The sequence below is a fragment of the Cherax quadricarinatus genome, chromosome 47 (genome assembly GCF_038502225.1).
Source record: "Cherax quadricarinatus isolate ZL_2023a chromosome 47, ASM3850222v1, whole genome shotgun sequence".
NCBI classification, from domain to species: domain Eukaryota; kingdom Metazoa; phylum Arthropoda; class Malacostraca; order Decapoda; family Parastacidae; genus Cherax; species Cherax quadricarinatus.
In genome coordinates, this window is record NC_091338.1 from 7,696,539 (window position 1) to 7,715,176 (window position 18,638).

The window sequence follows — 18,638 nt, forward strand, 5'->3', positions numbered from 1 at the left end:
AAAATTTGTTACAGAAGCAAGTGTCTACACACCACTGAACTGATAAAGAAATGATTAATTCGATAGAAGACCTTGATCAGTCACCTTCCTTCGTTTTGGAGGGTTGTGATCAATATCTCACCGATAAAGAAATGCTTATAGCAATGGAAGATTTTGAACGTGAGTTTTTAATGAGATATTAATGAGTAAAATTCAACCAAATTGTAATTTTTAGAAATTCTAATGAGAAATATTTTTTCATTTGTTGTGTAACAAACTTAATTTTTGGGATATAATACTAATATTTTATCAAAATTGCAGGTAAAGAAGCAACAAAAGATGAAGAAAAATATCTTTTGGTAATGCAAGGGAATATTACAAAAGATTTTAGTGGCAGTGATAAAATTCTTTTAGTACAACAAGCAAATTGTTGCGCTGTTAAATTGAAAAAGGGAGGTCTTGCTGATGCTTTAAGTCAGGTTTTACCACTTAGCAATCCTTATTTATTTAGATCACCTGGATGTCATAAAGCAAATCTAGCTAGTGAAGTCACTCGTGATAAATTTGGAAGCATAAAATTTGTAAATAATGGAAAAAATAACCCCATGATTGTTAATATGTTCGCACAGTATGCGATGGGGCCTCCACATAAGTATTATATGAACTGTAAAGTTGATAAGGCCTACTATAATACATGCAAATATTTAGATACAAAGAAAGGTCGTGAGATTATGTTCAAAGAGTGCATGAATGAACTTGTTAAGTGGTTATTAACAGATCCCAACGGGATTATAATGGAAAAAGTCGTGTTTCCAGAAGGAATTGGGTGTGCTTCAGCCGGAGGTGAATGGCATGCATATCTTAAAATCATTCTTGATTTTGCAAAGGAATTAAAAAAACGTCGTAGAAATATTATCATCATTATTGTAAAATATGCCAAATAAAATATCTCTATAATACTTTTTTGTTTTATTCACCAGCATTTTTAGTTCATTTAAGTTAACAAGGGGAAAGTTCTTGATTTTGCAAAGGAATTAAAAAAACGTCATAGAAATATTGTTATCATTATTGTAAAATATGTCAAATAAAATATCTCTATAATACTTTCTTATTCACCAGCAGTCTAAAACCTTATTAGGCAACTGAATAGAGATCATACGTCTGGCAGGAACGGTGCTGAGTATAAAAATCTCTGTTCTCTGATGGTCGTGCATTAGTACCTCTTCCAGCAGGGTGCGACTAACCAGATCAAGAAAAATGGAGACAGCCAATAGGATGGAAAAATATTTTAAAATTGAAGAAGGAAAATTGTACGATGAAAAATATTGTCGTGACAACGTCTGCATTGTTTTTCATGTGAATTGTGTTGCTATAAAAGGATATGGTGCAAGTTATTATTTGGGTAAGAAATATCCTTATGCTGATGTGTATCGGAGTAGAGAACCATTATTTAATCTTAGAAGATGCAGAGTTGAAGATCGTGATACTCCTGGAAATGTTATCGAGTTTGAACCTTCACCGGATCAAAGAAAATTGAATCTTCCTTATTTAGCAGCCATAATAAGCCAATTTGGTATTGCTGGACCATTGGAGGAAAATACCATTTCTCAAAATTTAATTGAAAAATCAAGAGATGCTCATTTGGTGTATGGTTTAAAGAAAGATACTATCGCAGACAGAATAAGATATTTCAAGGAATCCATTGAGAGACTCATAAAAAGTGTGAAAGACAATAAAAATATACGCGAGGTTATCTTTCTGAAAGGTATTGGGAGGTGTGAAACTTCAAATGATTATATCTGGAATACGCACTATAAACCTATACTCGAAGATATGATAATGAAATTTAAGGAAGAAGGTATTCGATCAACCATGGTTGTCAAAGAAGAAATGAAAAACATTAACCAAGGTCAAGAATTAGAAGATGATTCGAAGTTATTGTCTTCTAGAATTGAAGGAAGTGCTTGGTATCCCTCATGAGGTAAGCAAAATTATTTACCTTGTATCAGTGGATTAATTCATTTTAAATAATATGAGGAAGGATTAATTCATTTAAATTATTATGAGGAAGTAATTATAACTTGAAGAGAGATATATTTGAATTAATAACTCATATTTATCTCTTCATGAAAATGTAACACTTACCTTTTTCGACTTTCTCTACCTGAACACCGAGAATCATGTCTACCATAATACTTACATCATGATCATGCTTTTTTAAGTCATGAATGGGGAGATATTTAAGTTAACGAGAAGAATATGCTTGGGATAGTGAAAAAATAAGTAACTTTTAGTTGGTTATATCTTTTACAGGTGATGGTGCAAATTTCTCCACATTATATGCTAATGAATTATATTAAAATTTACAGGTACCGATGTGACGGGACTTGGAAGAACAAGACTTAGAGAGGAGGATTTATGATGTTTAGATCGTGTTGTTACACCAAGATTAATATGTTTCATTCATTAAAAAGAGAAATGTTTAATAAAAATTTTTAAGACATGATGAAGTTTTAAATCAAACCTTACCATGAAAAAAAAATGTAATGAGGTAGAATACAAATGTTATATCTCAATCTTCCCCTTATTATTTTAAAATGAACTAAAAAGCAATGACCTCACCAAATTTTAGAACAAGAGGATACATTTGGTCTGGAAAGAGATGATTTTCTACCATGGATGTTACCCGCATTTCATGGCGCCTGTCTGTCCTGAGTTGAAGCAGGTGTTATGTTCTACCTTGGGTGTGAAGCGCATTACACCATGTGTTGGGGTGACCCACAATGAGTCTCTCAGAGCGAGGACAGTGCTTCTATTCGGAAATCGAGTAAATATTTCTACCATTGAGTGTGTTTTACCAACAAGAAAATAATGTTCGATTTTACGATAAAGTTTTTCAAAACTAATTTGGATATATCCAAAATGGAGTCGTTCAAAGTAATTCTGGAGTACTCAAATAGTGTTTTGGGGGTGTTCCAATATATTTTAGGACTAGTTCGGCTAGGTTAGGTTGGATTAGGATAAGATAGGTTAGGTTAGGCAAGGTTAGATTAGGATAAGATAGGTTAGGTTAGGTAAGGTTAGGTTAGGTTGGATTAGGATAAGATAGGTTAGATTATGTTAGGTAAGGTTAGGTTAGGTTAGGTTAGGATAAGTTAGGTAAGGTTAGGATAGGTTAAGTTAGGTTAGGTTTGGTTAGGTTAGGTTAGGTTATGTTAGGTAAGGTTAGGTTGTGTTAGGTTAGGATAAGTTAGGTTAGGTTAGGTTAGGTTAAGTTAGGTTAGGCTAGGTTAGGTTAGGTTAGGTTGGGTTAGGTTAAGTTAGGTTAGGTTAGGTTAGGCTAGGTTAGGTTATGTTAGGTAAGGTTAGGTTAGGGTAGGTTCGGTTAGGTTAGGTTAGGTTAGGTTAAGTTAGGTTAGGTTAGGCTAGGTTAGGTTAGGTTAGGATAAGTTAGGTAAGGTTAGGTTAGGTTAGGTTAGGCTAGGTTAGGATAAGTTAGGTTAGGTTAGGTTAGGTTAGGTTAGGTTAGGTTAGGCTAGGTTAGGGATGTGTGTGTGTGTGTGTCTGTGTGTGTGTGTGGGATGTGGGATGTGGGTGATGTGGGATGTGGGTGTTGTTGTCGAACTAGAGATACCGAAAAGACGTTATAAGTGGGTTGTTTTTGTGACTTTTTCTGATGTAGTGTGGCCCCTTATTAACTTTAATGAACTAAAAGGGTTAAAACGAGAAAAAATTGTGGGTGTTGTGGGTTGTGGGTGTTGTGGGATGTGGGTGTTGATCTTAGTTTATGGTGATTTTGGTGGTGTTTTTGAGTGTATTCAGTGGTGTTTTAGTATTCAGTGGTGTATTTGGGAGTACTCAAATGGTGTTTTTGGAAGTGTTTCAGTGTTGTTTGGAAATGTTCAAAGGTGTTCAAAGGTGTTCAAAGGTGTTTTGAGTGTGTTCAAATGTTGTTTTTTGAAGGTGATCAAGGGTGTTCAAGGGTGTTTTGAAGGTGTTCAAAGGTGTTTTGAGGTTATTCAAAGGTGTTTTGAAGGTGTTCAAGGGTGTTTATGTGAGTATTCAAAGGTGTTTTTTGAAGGTGTACAAATGATTATGAGAGTGTTTTTGGGGGTGTTCAAAGTAAAGTGTTTGAGTTAGTTTTTGTGACTTTTTTTTTTTCTGATGTATTGTGCCCCCTTAATAACTTTAATGAACTAAAAGGGTAAAAACGAGAAAATGCCTAGTCTGGAGACTGAGGGATGAGTTGTAATTTAATGAAAGTGCAGATAAATTAGAGATGTAAAATCTTATTTGGGAGTACTCAAATAGTGTTTTGGAAATGTTCAAAGGTGTTTTGAGTGTGTTCAAATGTTGTTTTTGAAGGTGTTCAAGGGTGTTTTGAAGGTGTTCAAGAGTGTTTTGAAGGTGTTCAAAGGTGTTTTGAGGTTATTCAAAGGTGTTTTGAGTGTGTTCAAATGATTATGAGAGTGCTTTGAAGGTGTTTTGAAGGTGTTCAAGGGTGTTTATGTGAGTATTCAAAGGTGTTTTTTGAAGGTGTACAAATGATTATGAGAGTACTTATGAAGGTGTTCAAATGATGTGCAAGAGTACTTATGAAGGTGTTCTGGGAGTATTTAGAGGTGATTTTGGGGGTGTTCGAATGATGTTTTGGAGTATTTCAGTGATGTTTTGAAATGTATAAAGGTATTTTTGTGAGTATTCAAATGATTTAAGAGAGTGTTTTGAAGGTGTTCAAAGTAAAAGTGCGTATTAACTTCGTAATATGTAAAATTGTGACTGGTGAATTTATCGAAAAGTGGTTATAAGTGTTGTGGTGACTTTCTGATGTACTGTATCCCCTAATTAACTTTAATGAACTAAAAGGGTTAAAACGAGAAAAATTGGGGGTTATGAGTGAAAATTGTGAGGTGTTGGTTGGAGTGTGAGGGTTCGGGAGGGTGGGGAGGAGGTTACTTCGTGGGGGAGTGACCTGAGATGAAATAGTTACAAAAATGTCTAGACTTGTGTTGTAAAGAAATTGTTGGATTGTTGTGGGTATTAACGAAACAAAAATGTGAAATTATTTGGATTAACCTGGGTTAAGAGTGAAAATGTTTTCCCTATGTTGTATATGAAATGCATTGGTTGTATAATAAATAGTGTTATCCTGCATTTTAAGTTATTGTCTGAACGACAAGATTCAGCCTGTGTGTGTGGGGGTCATCGCGTGACGTCACTGACCGCCGAGTAAACGCTTTTTTTAGTTCATTTAACTTAATGAGTGGAATACTAACCGCCGAGTAAACACCCTTCTTAGTTCATTTTAAAATAATAAGGGGAAACTTTTAGTTCATTTGACTTAATGAGAGGAAACTTTTAGACCTGTAGTAAGCATGCCCCCATAGGAGGAGTCTATTTTGAATGCTTACCCCCAGAGGGGGGATTCCAAAAACTTTGATCCGAGGAGAATTTCGAAAACCCCATAGGGGGGAATCCAAAACTTGTATTATCGAGAAAAATTTGAGGTTGGGGGGTGGGTGAAAGTGGGAGGGGTAATCCAAAAATTTGATCCAAGGTGATCATAAGAAATTCAAAACCCCCATAGGGGGGGGAATCCAAAAACTTGTATTATCGAGAAATTTTTGGGATTGGGGGGGTGAAAGTGGGAGGGGGAACCTTAAAAATTTGATCTGAGGAGATGGAGTCATGGTATTGTCGAGAAAATTTGGGGTGAAAGTGGGAGGGGTAATCCAAATTTTTGGGGTTGGGGGGTGAAAGTGGGAGGGGGATCCGAGGAGATGGAGAATTTCGAAAACCCCATAGGGGGGATCCAAAAAACTTGATCCGAGGAGATGGAGAATTTCGAAACCCCCATAGGGGGGAATCCAAAAACTTGGTAATATTGAGAAATTTTGGGATGGGGGTGAAAGTGAGAGGGGGAACCTCAAAAAATTTGATCCGAGGAGATGGAGAAACCCCCATAGGGGGGAATGCAAAAACTTGGTAATATTGAGAAATTTTTTGGGGATGGGGGGTGGAAGGAGGGGCAATCCAAAAAACCTTGATCCAAGGAGATGGAGAGCACAAGAAAATGAAATTCAAAAAAAATTCGAAAAAAATCGGAAAAAAATTCGAGGCGCGGGGGCGATCCGGACGACGCTGCAGAAGGCGCAGCAGAAGGCGCGGCGGGGCTCGCGAAGGGCGCGGGCGGGCGCGCGGGCGGGGCGGGGCGCGCGGGCGGGCGCGCGGGCGGGCGCGCGGGGCGGGCGGGGGCGCGCGGGCGCGCGGCGCGATGCTGGGGTCGCGAGGCGGGGGGGTCGTGGGGAGTGGGGGTATTGGTTGGGGGGGTCAAGGGTGAGGTAGTCTCGAGGGCGAGGTCATGGTCAAAACCGGAAGTAACACCTAGGTGTGAAAAGGTGACCCTCCAGCTGCTGGTCCTAGACCGGAAGGGTGCGCTCAGTGGAACGCCTAAACCGGAAGGGTGCGCCCAGTGGAAGGCCTAAACCGGAAGGGTGCGCCCAGTGGAAGGCCCTAAACCGGAAGGGTGCCCCCAGTGGAAAAATCGACTACTTATATTTATATATATATATATATATTTATATATATATATATATATATATATATATATATATATATTTATATATATATATATATATATATATATAATCAGTGGTAGGAGGAAACGGAGAAAGATTGAATATTTAATGAAAGTCTAGAAGCTAAGACAAAGAACAACGAAGGTGAGACAGGTAAGGCTATGCATAATAAATGAACACAAGACACATAGAGGTATTAAAGACAGAGTGGTGAAACACTAGGAAAACCCCAGAGAAGGATAGCTAGGAAAACCCAGAGATTGTTAGCTAGGAAAACCCAGAGAAGGATAGCTAGGAAAACCCAGAGATTGTTAGCTAGGAAAACCCAGAGAAGGATAGCTAGGAAAACCCAGAGATTGTTAGCTAGGAAAACCCAGAGAAGGATAGCTAGGAAAACCCAGAGATGGATAGCTAGGAAAACCCAGAGAAGGATAGCTAGGAAAACCCAGAGATGGATAGCTAGGAAAACCCAGAGAAGGATAGCTAGGAAAACCCAGAGATGGATAGCTAGGAAAACCCAGAGAAGGATAGCTAGGAAAACCCAGAGATGGATAGCTAGGAAAACCCAGAGATGGATAGCTAGGAAAATCCCAGAGAAGGATAGCTAGGAAAACCCAGAGATGGATAGCTAGGAAAACCCCAGAGAAGGATAGCTAGGAAAACCCAGAAAAGGATAGCTAGGAAAACCCCAGAGAAGGATAGCTAGGAAAACCCAGAGATGGATAGCTACGAAACCCCCAGAGAAAGATAGCCAGGAAAACCCAGAAACGAATAGCCAGGAAAACCCAGAGAAGGATAACCAGGAAAACCCCAGAGAAGAATAACCAGGAAAACCCAGAGAAGGATAACCAGGCAAACCCAGAGAAGGATAACCAGGAAAACCACAGAGAAGGATAACCAGGAAAACCACAGAGAAGGATAACCAGGAAAAACCCAGAGAAGGACAACCAGGAAAACCCAGGGAACGTTGAAGTAAACGAGACTAAATTTGCTACAGGAAAAGGAAGGAAAGAGGAGAATGTTGATACTGTAAGAGGTATTTGGAACTATGGAAGAGAACGTTTATAAATTTATATCAAAGAGTGTCCCACTATGCAAGGCTTTGATCGATATATGGGCCAGCGAACCACCAGTACTAACAGCCTGGTTAACCAGACAAGCACTAGACAAGCCTGGCCCAGGGCAGAACTGCGAGAGTAGACAGACTCTCGAATTCCGTCAGTGGTATATCAATGGGACACAGAAAGTGTAATTATCCTCAGTAGGACAGCAGCACACTGCGGGTGTTCCCACAGTGCAACATTAGCACACTGCGGGTGTTCCCACAGTGCAACATTAGCACACTGCGGGTGTTCCCACAGTGCAACATTAACACACTGCGGGTGTTCCCACAGTGCAACATTAACACACTGCGGGTGTTCCCACAGTGCAACATTAACACACTGCGGGTGTTCTCACAGTGCAACAATAACACAGTAGAACAGCAAAACACTGCGGGTGTTTTCAGTGCAACAATAACACAGAACTGCAGCACAATTCGGATGTTCTCGTAGTGCAACAATAACACAGTAGAACAGCAGCACACTGCGGGTGTTCTCACAGTGCAACAATAACACAGAACAGCAGCACACTGCGGGTGTACCTAATCCCTCCCTCTTCCTCACTCTCTCGTACCTCCAGCTTTATCGCATTTTAGGTTATATTTTTCTTTCCGAAATTGCTCTAAATCATCTGTTTGGTGTATAGTTCCTGTATACTCCCCTGATTTATCAGCAAATTTTGCATGCATAATCGTCTTTACTCTTCTAAATTATCCTAATTTTCTTACTGCATACAATTTCACACTATTTTTTATATATTTTTTTGGTTGCTAATTTTCCTTCGTAGTTATTATTGCTTGAACTTAGTCGTCGCTTTAATAAATGCTTCTGTTAAGTACTGTGAAGAATTCTGTACTCCTGTACTTGTACTCTGACGTGCGGGGAGGTCCAGCTTGACCTCCTCAAGGGCTCAGAATTCAATGCTTCTCTATAGGAATATGACCTTTACGTCAAACAGTCCAGGACTCTTTCCAGACTCGAGTCTGGAAACACTTGTTCTGTTTCTTGATGAATTTTACCTGACCTAACCTTCCCTTCTATCCTTCCTTTTCTCATCCTTGCCTGCATTCCTCCCTCTTTCCCCTCCTTCCGCTGTCTTCCCATTCCTTTCTCTTCCCTCTTTCACATTCTGCTTCATGTACTCACCTCATTAAGTGCCGTAAAGAATCTTGATATTTGTGCCTGATAACTTTCCCGGGTGTGGGTGGTTGAGATGGTGGGGTGAGGTTGTTGGGGTGAGGTTGTTGGGGTGAGGTGGAGGGGTGGGGTGGGGCGGAGGGGTTGAGGTGGTGCGAGTGAGGTGGAGGGGTTAAGTGGGGGTGGTTGGATGAGATTTGGTGTTTTCATCTAATTATTGTTGCAAGGTCATGTCTCAGCTCCTGGCCCCTCCTCTCTTCCGGCCGCTACTGGTTTCACTCTCTGTCCTGACTGTGTGTGCCATATTACACCTAGTCTTAAAGCTATGTATGGATTCTACATCAACCATTTCCCTGTCAAGGTCGTCCCGCTTCCTGATCACTCTAGGGCTAAAGAAGTATTTCCTAACATCACTGTGGCTCATCTGTGCTTTCAACTTCCAGCTGTGACCTCGTGTACCTGAGACCCGTCTCTCACACTCCCTGTCCGCCCTGTCAATTTCTATGAGTATTTTGTACTTCGTAATCATGTCAGGTCTTGCCCTTCTGTCCTCTAGTGTCGCCAGGTTTAGCATCTCTAGCCTCCCTTTACATTTCATATACCTCAACTCTAGGACTAGTTTTATTGCCAACCTTGGTACTTTTTTGCAACTTTACATAATTTACCAGATGCGATTCCATACTGGCGCTGAGTACTCCAAGACGGGCCTAATGTATACCTTGTATAAGAACACAAAAAAGGAAGAACACTGCAATAGGCCTGTTGGCCTGTTGGCAGGTTCTTCACAAATCCACCTAACCTAACCTAACCTAATCGTCTTCACATCTCTACTGTTCCTGCCTACTTTCTGTATTCGACTGAAGAAGCCTACTGTGTAGGCGAAACGTTTCGGAATAAAGTTGCCTAACTGTTGCCTATGTGTCTTACCTACCAACCTGTCGGTATTTTATACCATTTTGATGTTAACCTAACAGAATATTTGCTCAACCCATTGTCAATGCTGAATGTCATGAACCTCGGCAATAGATACCAAAAATCTGAAAATTTAGACATTTGCAACATCGGGGTATCTTTATTGTAGACGTTTCGCCATGCAGTGGCTTTATCAATACAGATAAAGGTTCAAGTAATGTCCAAGAATCTGTATTGATAAAGGCACTGGATGGCGAAACGTCTACGATAAAGATACCCAGATGTTGCAAATGTGTAAATTTTCGTCTTGACGGTATTGTATACCATTCTTGTACAACCAACAAGCTGGTTTAGAAAGACACATAAGAAACCACTATGTTCTAGTGTTTGCTGACGTGTCTTTCCAGCCCATTGTTATGAATGACTTCTTGTTAACGCTCCTGAAAGCTGTCCTTAAATTTACCAGTCTCGCGTTTGCTGCAGTGGTTATTCGGGTGATGTGTGCGTGCTATCATGCGCGTGCGACTGTTAGTAACGGAGTAAGCATTTGCTAGTGCGTTGGTGTAGGTACTGTACTCACCTAATTGTGGTTGCAGGGGTCGATTCATAGCTCCTGGCCCCGCCTCTTCACTTGTCGCTACTAAGTCCACACTCTCCCTGCTCCATCAGCTTTACCATATCTCTTCTTAAAGCTATGTATGGATCCTGCCTCCACTACATCACTCTCCAGGTTGTTCCTCTTCCTGACAACTCTGAAGAAGTACTTCCCAACATCCCTGTGACTCACCTGAGTTTTCAACTTCTAGTTGTGACCCTTTGTTGCCGTGTCACATTTTCACGACCACAGTGCTCTTCACACCAACTCCAAGGCTGAGGTACTGATTACCTAAGCTTTTGTATACAGTTCTTCAGTCTTCCAATTATGTCCTTGAATTTGTACAATAAAAGTACCCAAATGTTGCACATGTGCCTAATTTTCATAAAAATATTTAGAGTTAATTTGGAGTCGCTTCCAGATGTCACCGCCCCTGCGGCCCGGTCCCAGACCAGTCCTCTTGGTTGCTGGCCTGATCGGTCAAGCTGTTAGTGCCCGCCTCTAGTAGTCCAGAGTATGTACCACAATCAGGTTGATCGGGAACTATTTTGAGGAATCTGTCGAGCTCCCTCTTAAAGACAAGTTTTTTTTGGACGATCCCCCTTATGATTCGTTGAAAAGTCGCGGTCCCCAAACACTTACTGAGTGTTGCAAATAACGTTCTCCAGACAGAAATTCCTGTCCCTAAATTAAATTATGAAGCCTCTCCGGGTGCTTCACTTCACCCACAATTTTCTATAACAAGAAGCATGTCAGTGATGCTATTTTGTAATCTAGTCCCTACCTTCTGTCTTCCATTAAATACTGGTACTATTTTTGCCAGTTTCCAGCTACCGATAACTGTCCTCTATCTAGCAACTTCAGGATCGTAATAATGTTGGTAGAATTACCGACAATATGTTAGGTAAAAGGACACAAGTGCAACTAATGTGGCATTTTATTATGGCAACGTTTCGCTCTCCAGGAGCTTTGTCAAGCCGTTACGGTGACGGGTTGACAAAGTTCCTGGAGAGAGAAACGCTGCCACAATAAAATGTCACATCAGTTGCACTTGTGCCCTTTTACTTAACTTGAAGGTTATAACGATGGTCTTACATAGTGATTCAACTCCCCTGAAAACCTAGAGAAATATATTTTCAGGTGCCATTATGTCGCTTCCAGGGCCTTCAGCATCTACATTACTTCATTAGTATAGCGTGTCTTGTAGCGTGAGTTTACTAGTCTTGGTTTGTTCCTTGTTATTACTTTAGTTTCTTCCATACTTCTTTGTCATCTGCAGTGAGTTTCTTTCCTTCTCTCTTCATTAATTTTTTTTTGCAGCTAATTATCTTACGTGGCTATGCAGCAATTTTGGTTCTATGAAAACCTTTCCATCTATATCATGTTCAGACTATCTCTAACGGGTGCTGTATAGCAAAATATTAATTTAGATTTTTTAATGAAGAGGATCGAACTCCAGAAGAGGTGATAACGAGGCATGCAAAGTTTTATTTAGTTTATGGGGCATCATATCTCTAAAACGTAAACATTTATGAAGCTTAATGAATTATCATAGCGTAAAAAATGGTTCATAACCTGAGAAGTGGACAAAGACAGTCACTGCTAAACTACAGTGACTAGTAACGACGCACGGGGCCTCCAGCAGCCGTAGCAGCAGCTACATTTTACAGCAGTGACAATGGAACCCGCGCGGGTGAAAATGGACCAGAATCCAAATCGCTCCTAATGTGCTTCAGCAATTTTTATAGCAAGTCCGCTCGTGCTCGCTGTCTCTTAAAAACTAAGAAGTCCCTCTTATTTCCCTGAGGGACGCCCATGTGGCCGCCCATACACAATGAGGTTCAAGACTTACTACCCAGGGGGGAAAACCCTCCACATCACCTCCTCCTCCTCCCCTCGCACTATTCTCTCTACCTATCCCTTCTCATATCCACCCCTCCCATTCTTCTCTCTACTCTTCCGTTCAGGGGAACATAGCTAGCCTTTGTTCCCACTGTGTAATTATCATACAGAATAGGGTAGCAGCACACTACTGATGAATCCAATTTTGCTTAAAAAATACTCCCATCCTCACCCACACACACGCCTTTTCATGTATTTTTTCTTTGTTTTTGTTTCTTCCTGAATGTCTCACTTAGTTTATGACCTCAAGAACGTCTTACGCTAGCTTCTTGACTCTCATTTTCTCCTAATAATTCGTACCAGGGAGCTAATTCGGCTTCTCATAATCCTGTTAGCTTCCTGGTATGTCTGTTGAGCCAACGCGCTGACAGTAACTATTACTGACTCAATGCTATGACTCGCCATCTTCCATTTTTTACGTGGGAGGTTGAGGTCTTCCAGAAGGATGATACCTAGGATGAGATTTTCAAGATTTTCAAGGCAACTATCTTTCTTTGCTGATTCGTGAATTCCTCAGCAGTTGCTCAGGATAATTACTAGATTCCTGAGTTACCTGGTTACCTGGAGGTTACCTGGAGGTTATTCCGGGGATCAACGCCCCCGCGGCCCGGTCCACGACCAGGCCTCCCGATGGATCAGGGCCTGATCAACTAGGCTGTTACTGCTGGCCGCACGCAGTCCGACGTACGAGCCACAGCCCGGCTGATCCGGCACTGACTTTAGGTATCTGTCCAGCTCTCTCTTGAAGGCAGCCAGGGGTTTATTGGCAATTCCCCTAATGCTTGATGGGAGGCTGTTGAACAGTTTTGGGCCCCGGACACTTATGGTGTTTTCTCTTAGTGTACCAATGGCGTCCCTACTTTTTATTGGCGGCATTTTGCATCGCCTGCCCAGTCTTTTACTTTCGTAGGGAGTGATTTCTGTGTGCAGATTTGGGACCATTCCTTCCAAGATTTTCCAAGTGTGAGTCAATATTGTGAGCTTCTACCGCATCATTTGATGAATTCAACAATTCCTTGCAGGATAATTACATCGAATTCTACTTCTCCCTATGACCTACTTTATCACCAAATTTAAAATATCGTAGTGTTTATCCTTATCTATTCCATATGTCTTCAACAGCTGCACAGGTCTGGGCATCCTGAATTTAGAGAATGTCGTTTCTCTCACAAATGCTGAACCATGACGACATCACCTTAGATACACTGGAATACCAACAAAATGCTGAGGTATTTTACCAGAGACTTGACAAAAGCCTCCAGCAAGAGTTATCATGGTGAAACAGCGAACAAAATCCGTGCAAAATTAATAACTTTGAAAGTAAGAAGATTTGTATTTAACATCTTAACAAAACGCAAAAAGCAAAAAATTAAAATAAAGTAAAATGAGACTCTGACACAGTGAAAAAAGTCTGTTTCTCAAAGTACAATACTCGTCATAATTCACTTTTTTTTATACTCATTTCCGAGAGACATAAATCACAGTACCGTCTCATCCTTTAGAGACGGTGTTAGAAATTGTATGAGCAGCATCTGCTGAAGACACATCAGATCTCCAATCTAATGTAAACAGTCTTCTATGTTCTATGAGGACTAATTTTAATTATTCTTTCACGAAGAACATAGTTCAAAAACTCAACTATTAATAAAATGAGATGACACCGGGAGATTTCAGGGGTTAGGGCTTTCAGGTGACCTTCAAGTGATCCTTCCTCCCTTCCAACTTGCACTTCCCATCCTCCCGCTCTCCAACTCTTAGATGATCCGTCCCTTCCTCCCACCCTCTCTCCCTGTACCTCCCACAGACCATCCCTTTCTCTCATCCAAGACCTCCCACCCTCCTTCCTCTGTCCCTTCCACCTCTCGTCCCTCTCACCTTGCTCCTGCCATCCTCACTCCCTACTACCCAGCACCTCCCACTCTCCAACCTCCTCCTGTTCTACCTCCCCAGCATGCACCTCCCTCACTGCCCGAGTGTCTTAGAGGCTGGAGTTCCATTTTTGGTGTTGACGAGCACAAACTTTTTGAGGTAGCGGACCACACGTCAGAATTAAATAATTTCATCAAAACTTTGGCTAAAGGAGAAGCTAGGGGGAAGGGGGGAGTAAAAACTATCAAAATTATATTATTTTTGGAGAGAGAGAGAGAGAGAGAGAGAGAGAGATAAAGACAGAGAGAGAGTAATAGTCTCGTCTGGAACACGTTTTCAGCGCCTCGTTTATCATCTAAATTTCTTAAAGATCATAAAAGCTGCGCTTAATTAAGTTGCTCTCCTTCCTAGACTTTAATACGGCTACACGGCCCAGGGGTTACGAACAAATTAAATGGCATTTATGAAATGGTGAAAGTTTTAGGTGTGTAACCCCAGCAGCTACACACAGTTTCTAGGTAATATTTGGCGGGAATGCAGTATTTTAGGGTAATAACTGGTGGGAATACAGTGTTTTGGTGGGAATAAGGTGTTTTAGTGTAATATTTAGCGGGAATAACGTGTTTCGAAGTAATATTTGGCGGGAATAAGATATCCTGGGGTAATATTTGGAGAGAATACTGGCCAGAAAATATTGATATTATCCTCCCAAGCACGGTGCCTAACGCTACCAACGCATATACATACGCAAAGCTCTAATAAAAATAAGAGCTAAATATTAAAACCAGCTCTGTCCAGGATTGTCCAAGCGAAACAAAATGTACTGCTCGAAGCTCCCAGAAAATAAGCTTTTTGAAGGAAATATTTTAATGGATAAATATAATAATTTACGTGTTTGTTGATTTTAAAAAATCAAGAGACCTAACATACCATTTTTTCCGGTACAGGAACCAAAGGAGAAACAGGACCTTCTGAAGCAGCAGCAGCAGCAGCAGCAGCAGCAGCAGCAGCAGCAGCAGCAGTAGCAGCAGCAGCAGCAGTAGCAGCAGCAGTAGCAGCAGCAGCAGCAGCAGCAGCAGCAGCAGTAGCAGCAGCAGTAGCAGTAGCAGCAGCAGTAGCAGCAGCAGCAGCAGCAGCAGCAGCAGCAGCAGCAGCAGCAGTAGCAGTAGCAGCAGTAGCAGCAGTAGCAGCAGCAGCAGCAGCAGCAGCAGCAGCAGTAGCAGTAGCAGCAGCAGCAGCAGCAGTAGCAGAAGCAGTAGCAGCAGCAGCAGCAGCAGCAGTAGCAGCAGCAGCAGTAGCAGTAGCAGCAGCAGTAGCAGTAGCAGCAGCAGCAGCAGCAGCAGCAGCAGCAGTAGCAGTAGCAGCAGCAGTAGCAGTAGCAGTAGCAGCAGCAGCAGCAGCAGCAGCAGCAGTAGCAGCAGTAGTTCAGCATCTATAACGCCATTAGCAGTACAACAACAGCAGCACCTATCGCTTGCAACATCAGCAGTAGCTACAGCAGAACATCTGTAGGAGCAGCAGCTACAACAGCAGCTACAGAAGTAGCAACAGCAATATAGTAATACCAGCTATAACAGCAGCACTTTGTGTATAAGGAAACTGGAGGGAAAGGGGAGGGGGGGTTTAAAGGAGGTAAAAGGAAAGCCTGTGAAGCCAAAATATCGACAGTTTGGCGGAAAAGGAGCTGGCTAAGAAAATTTGTGGTTAATGTCAAAACTTGTGGGTTGTGGAAAAACAAATCGGTGTTGGTGGAAACACAATCGACGTGTTTGTCAGAGATGAAATATCCACGGGAAAAGGAACTTAGGAGGAGGAGGAGGAGGGAAGGTTAGGAAAGGAAGGAGGACGAGGATAAGACGAGGGATAGATACATAGGCTTGTGTTAGTAAATTGACTCTTTTCCGCTCGAGAATTTGATAACTGGTTATCTATGATGAGAGCTATGGTAGATGATACTGTGTACTGGTATAGATTTTAGCGACATAGACGACGAGAAATATACTTGGGAGAGGGAGAAAGGAGGAGAGAGAGAGAGAGAGAGAGGGTGAAGAAGGAAAGCAAAAGGCAAAAAGATAACTAGAAAGAAAACTTGATATATATATCTTTCCTGGGAAAGTGGGAGGTCGGGCAAGAAGAGAACATTGGTAAGTTTTGTACGCAACACATGTGTCTTCCATAAACACCACCGCCAAAGTTTCCTCTGACAACATCCGTTCCAACACCTTTTCCGTCACCACAAAAACTTCATCGAATTCTCCCTCCCCCCCCCCCCAAAAAAAAAAATAAATAAATAAAATTTCACTATTACCTCGACCAATATTTCCACTTTTGACGACGATGGGTCCAGGACGGACCCAAACAATGCCACAAGGTTCCTGGGTGGCGGCTTAGGATGAATTGCTTCAACATTTCCACTATAATTTTACGATAAACTTTTACCCAACCATCACCTTTCTATCTCCACATACACCTCCACCAACACCTCCATCACCAACACCTCCATCACCAACACTAAGCTTTGGTTGTCATCCGCATTTTTTCCTTCCTGCTAACTCAAGCTCTTTTATCCTTTACAGCAAAAGCGTCAATTTTTTTTCAACACTGGACCACATGACTGAAAATCTTGTGTGGGGGCCTCGTGATTTTTTTCACTGACAACAATGGTGAACTAGACACAGTTACTTAAAAATATTTATTGCTACCAATATAGAAATTCAGGAGTGGTTAGGTCGTTTTGCGCTGGTGGTTCATATGTGCTAATGAGGCAAAAGGTAGTTGAAAATCCCAGACGGGTCGCACTCCGCTGGGAGACCACTTAGTCTTAGGGTGTGTTCTGCAGGTCAAAGCCTTCGCTGCCCAGTGCCAGTCCAGACCTCCCGGTAAACGACCTGATCAGTCTGTTGGTGCTAAGCTATAGGATATACCTTTAGAATATGTGGGATATATTCCACTTTTCTGTTTTTACTACTATCTGTTAGCCCGTCTACCACCTCTGCCGCCATCTCTCACTCCTTGTTAGCCCGTCTACAATCACCACCTGTTTCCCATTGTCAGCCCATCTACAATCACCACCTCTTTCCCCTTGTCAGTCCATTACTGTCAACTTGCCTACCGTCACTACTACCTGTCTCTCCTAATCAACCGGGCTACTGTCATTAGCTGTCTCTCCATGTCAGTATATCATCGCCACCTGTCTCCCCTTGTCTCCTGTCTGCTGTTTTTAGTCACCACCATTTCTTCCCTCCCCAACTCTTCGTCTCCCTATCTCTTCTGGTCTCTCTCTCTCTCTCTCTCTCTCTCTCTCTCTCTCTCTCTCTCTCTCTCTCTTTCCCCCTACCTCTCCTCCAACTCCCCCAACCCCCGAGTAACCAGACACGAGGTAATAAAGGTGAGAGGCTGTGAGGGAGTGGGATGTGAGTGGAGGGAGGGGGAAAGGAGAGAAGCGAATACATCAGCAGTGTGCTGTTTCTCTATTTTATATGACAGTTACATACGTTGAACAAAGTCTATCTATATTTCCCCGAGCACCTAGATTCAGGGAAAAACAATAGAGCTAATCAGAGATTTTGTTCCAGCTGAGCTGGAGTTACTAATACTCGGGAATCACCTTTCCATAGTACGGTCTACTGCAGATTCGAGAAATGGAATTAAGATACCTTAATCACTAAAAAAAATATAAGAAAATAAGAAAGTAGGAACACTGCAGCAGGCCTATTGGCCCATACTAGGCACGTCCTTCTCATACCCACACGCAAAATTTTTCCTATAAAACATACATATCATCACAGTGATACCTCACTGTAGCAACAACCTGGTGACAAGCAGCCCGAACATCACGAAGCAAAACATAACCTCTACTCTACGTACACGAAGCATCACCAAGCAAATTTAGGGTGACCCCAGGGTAAGACGGACAGGAATAAGTCGACTTTGAAGGGACTTGAGCTACAGTTCGTCACGGCCACGCTGGCGGGAGATTCATCTGTAAAAACTTGTGGACACAGTGGTGGCTCATGCTAACTTCTCTATGGTGTTGTAACATACCTAGTTGGATAAACCGACTTATAATGCATTACACCATGGGCAAGGTAGGACGCAAGTGGAAAATAAACCAAAAAATGTATTACACACCATGTAGATTTAAAAATATAACTATGCTGAAAAAACCATACCCCCGGCCGGGATTGAACCCGCTGGAGTTTTGAGACTCTATGACCGCGGGTTCAATCCCGGCCGGGGGTATGGTTTGTTTGCAATCGTGTCAATACGATTTCTTGAGTCATAACTATGCTGTAAATAAATTCTGAAGTTATCTTTTAGGTGGCAGTCCGCCCCACTTTATCGAAAGCACGACAGTCGATAAATCAGCCCGATCTTCTAACAAAAGACACTGTGGCACTGTCGCAAAAAGTCAAATGGATAGTTGTTGACGGAGCCTTGAACAGTTGAGATATTACTGTTTTACAGCGCACCAGACCCTTTTTTTTATCGCCTTTTATCTTATATTTATAGATTTTTCGATGAAACGTGAAGTAACGTAATATATATAGGTAGAGACACACAGGT

At 41.8% G+C, this 18,638-nt stretch overlaps 2 protein-coding genes across 2 annotated transcripts in view; one reads left to right on the forward strand and one right to left on the reverse strand.

Moving 5' to 3' along the window:
• Positions 1-2,482, forward strand: LOC138854043 (uncharacterized). The gene is made up of 3 exons (XM_070094672.1): positions 1-159; positions 301-1,960; positions 2,349-2,482. Exons 1-2 carry the CDS (start codon positions 51-53, stop codon positions 921-923), a joined length of 732 nt encoding a protein of 243 aa, XP_069950773.1. The 5' UTR covers positions 1-50; the 3' UTR covers positions 924-1,960; positions 2,349-2,482.
• Positions 1-18,638, reverse strand: part of LOC128696526 (uncharacterized) — a 623,432-nt gene that overhangs the window by 403,172 nt on the left and 201,622 nt on the right. The window lies entirely within an intron of this gene.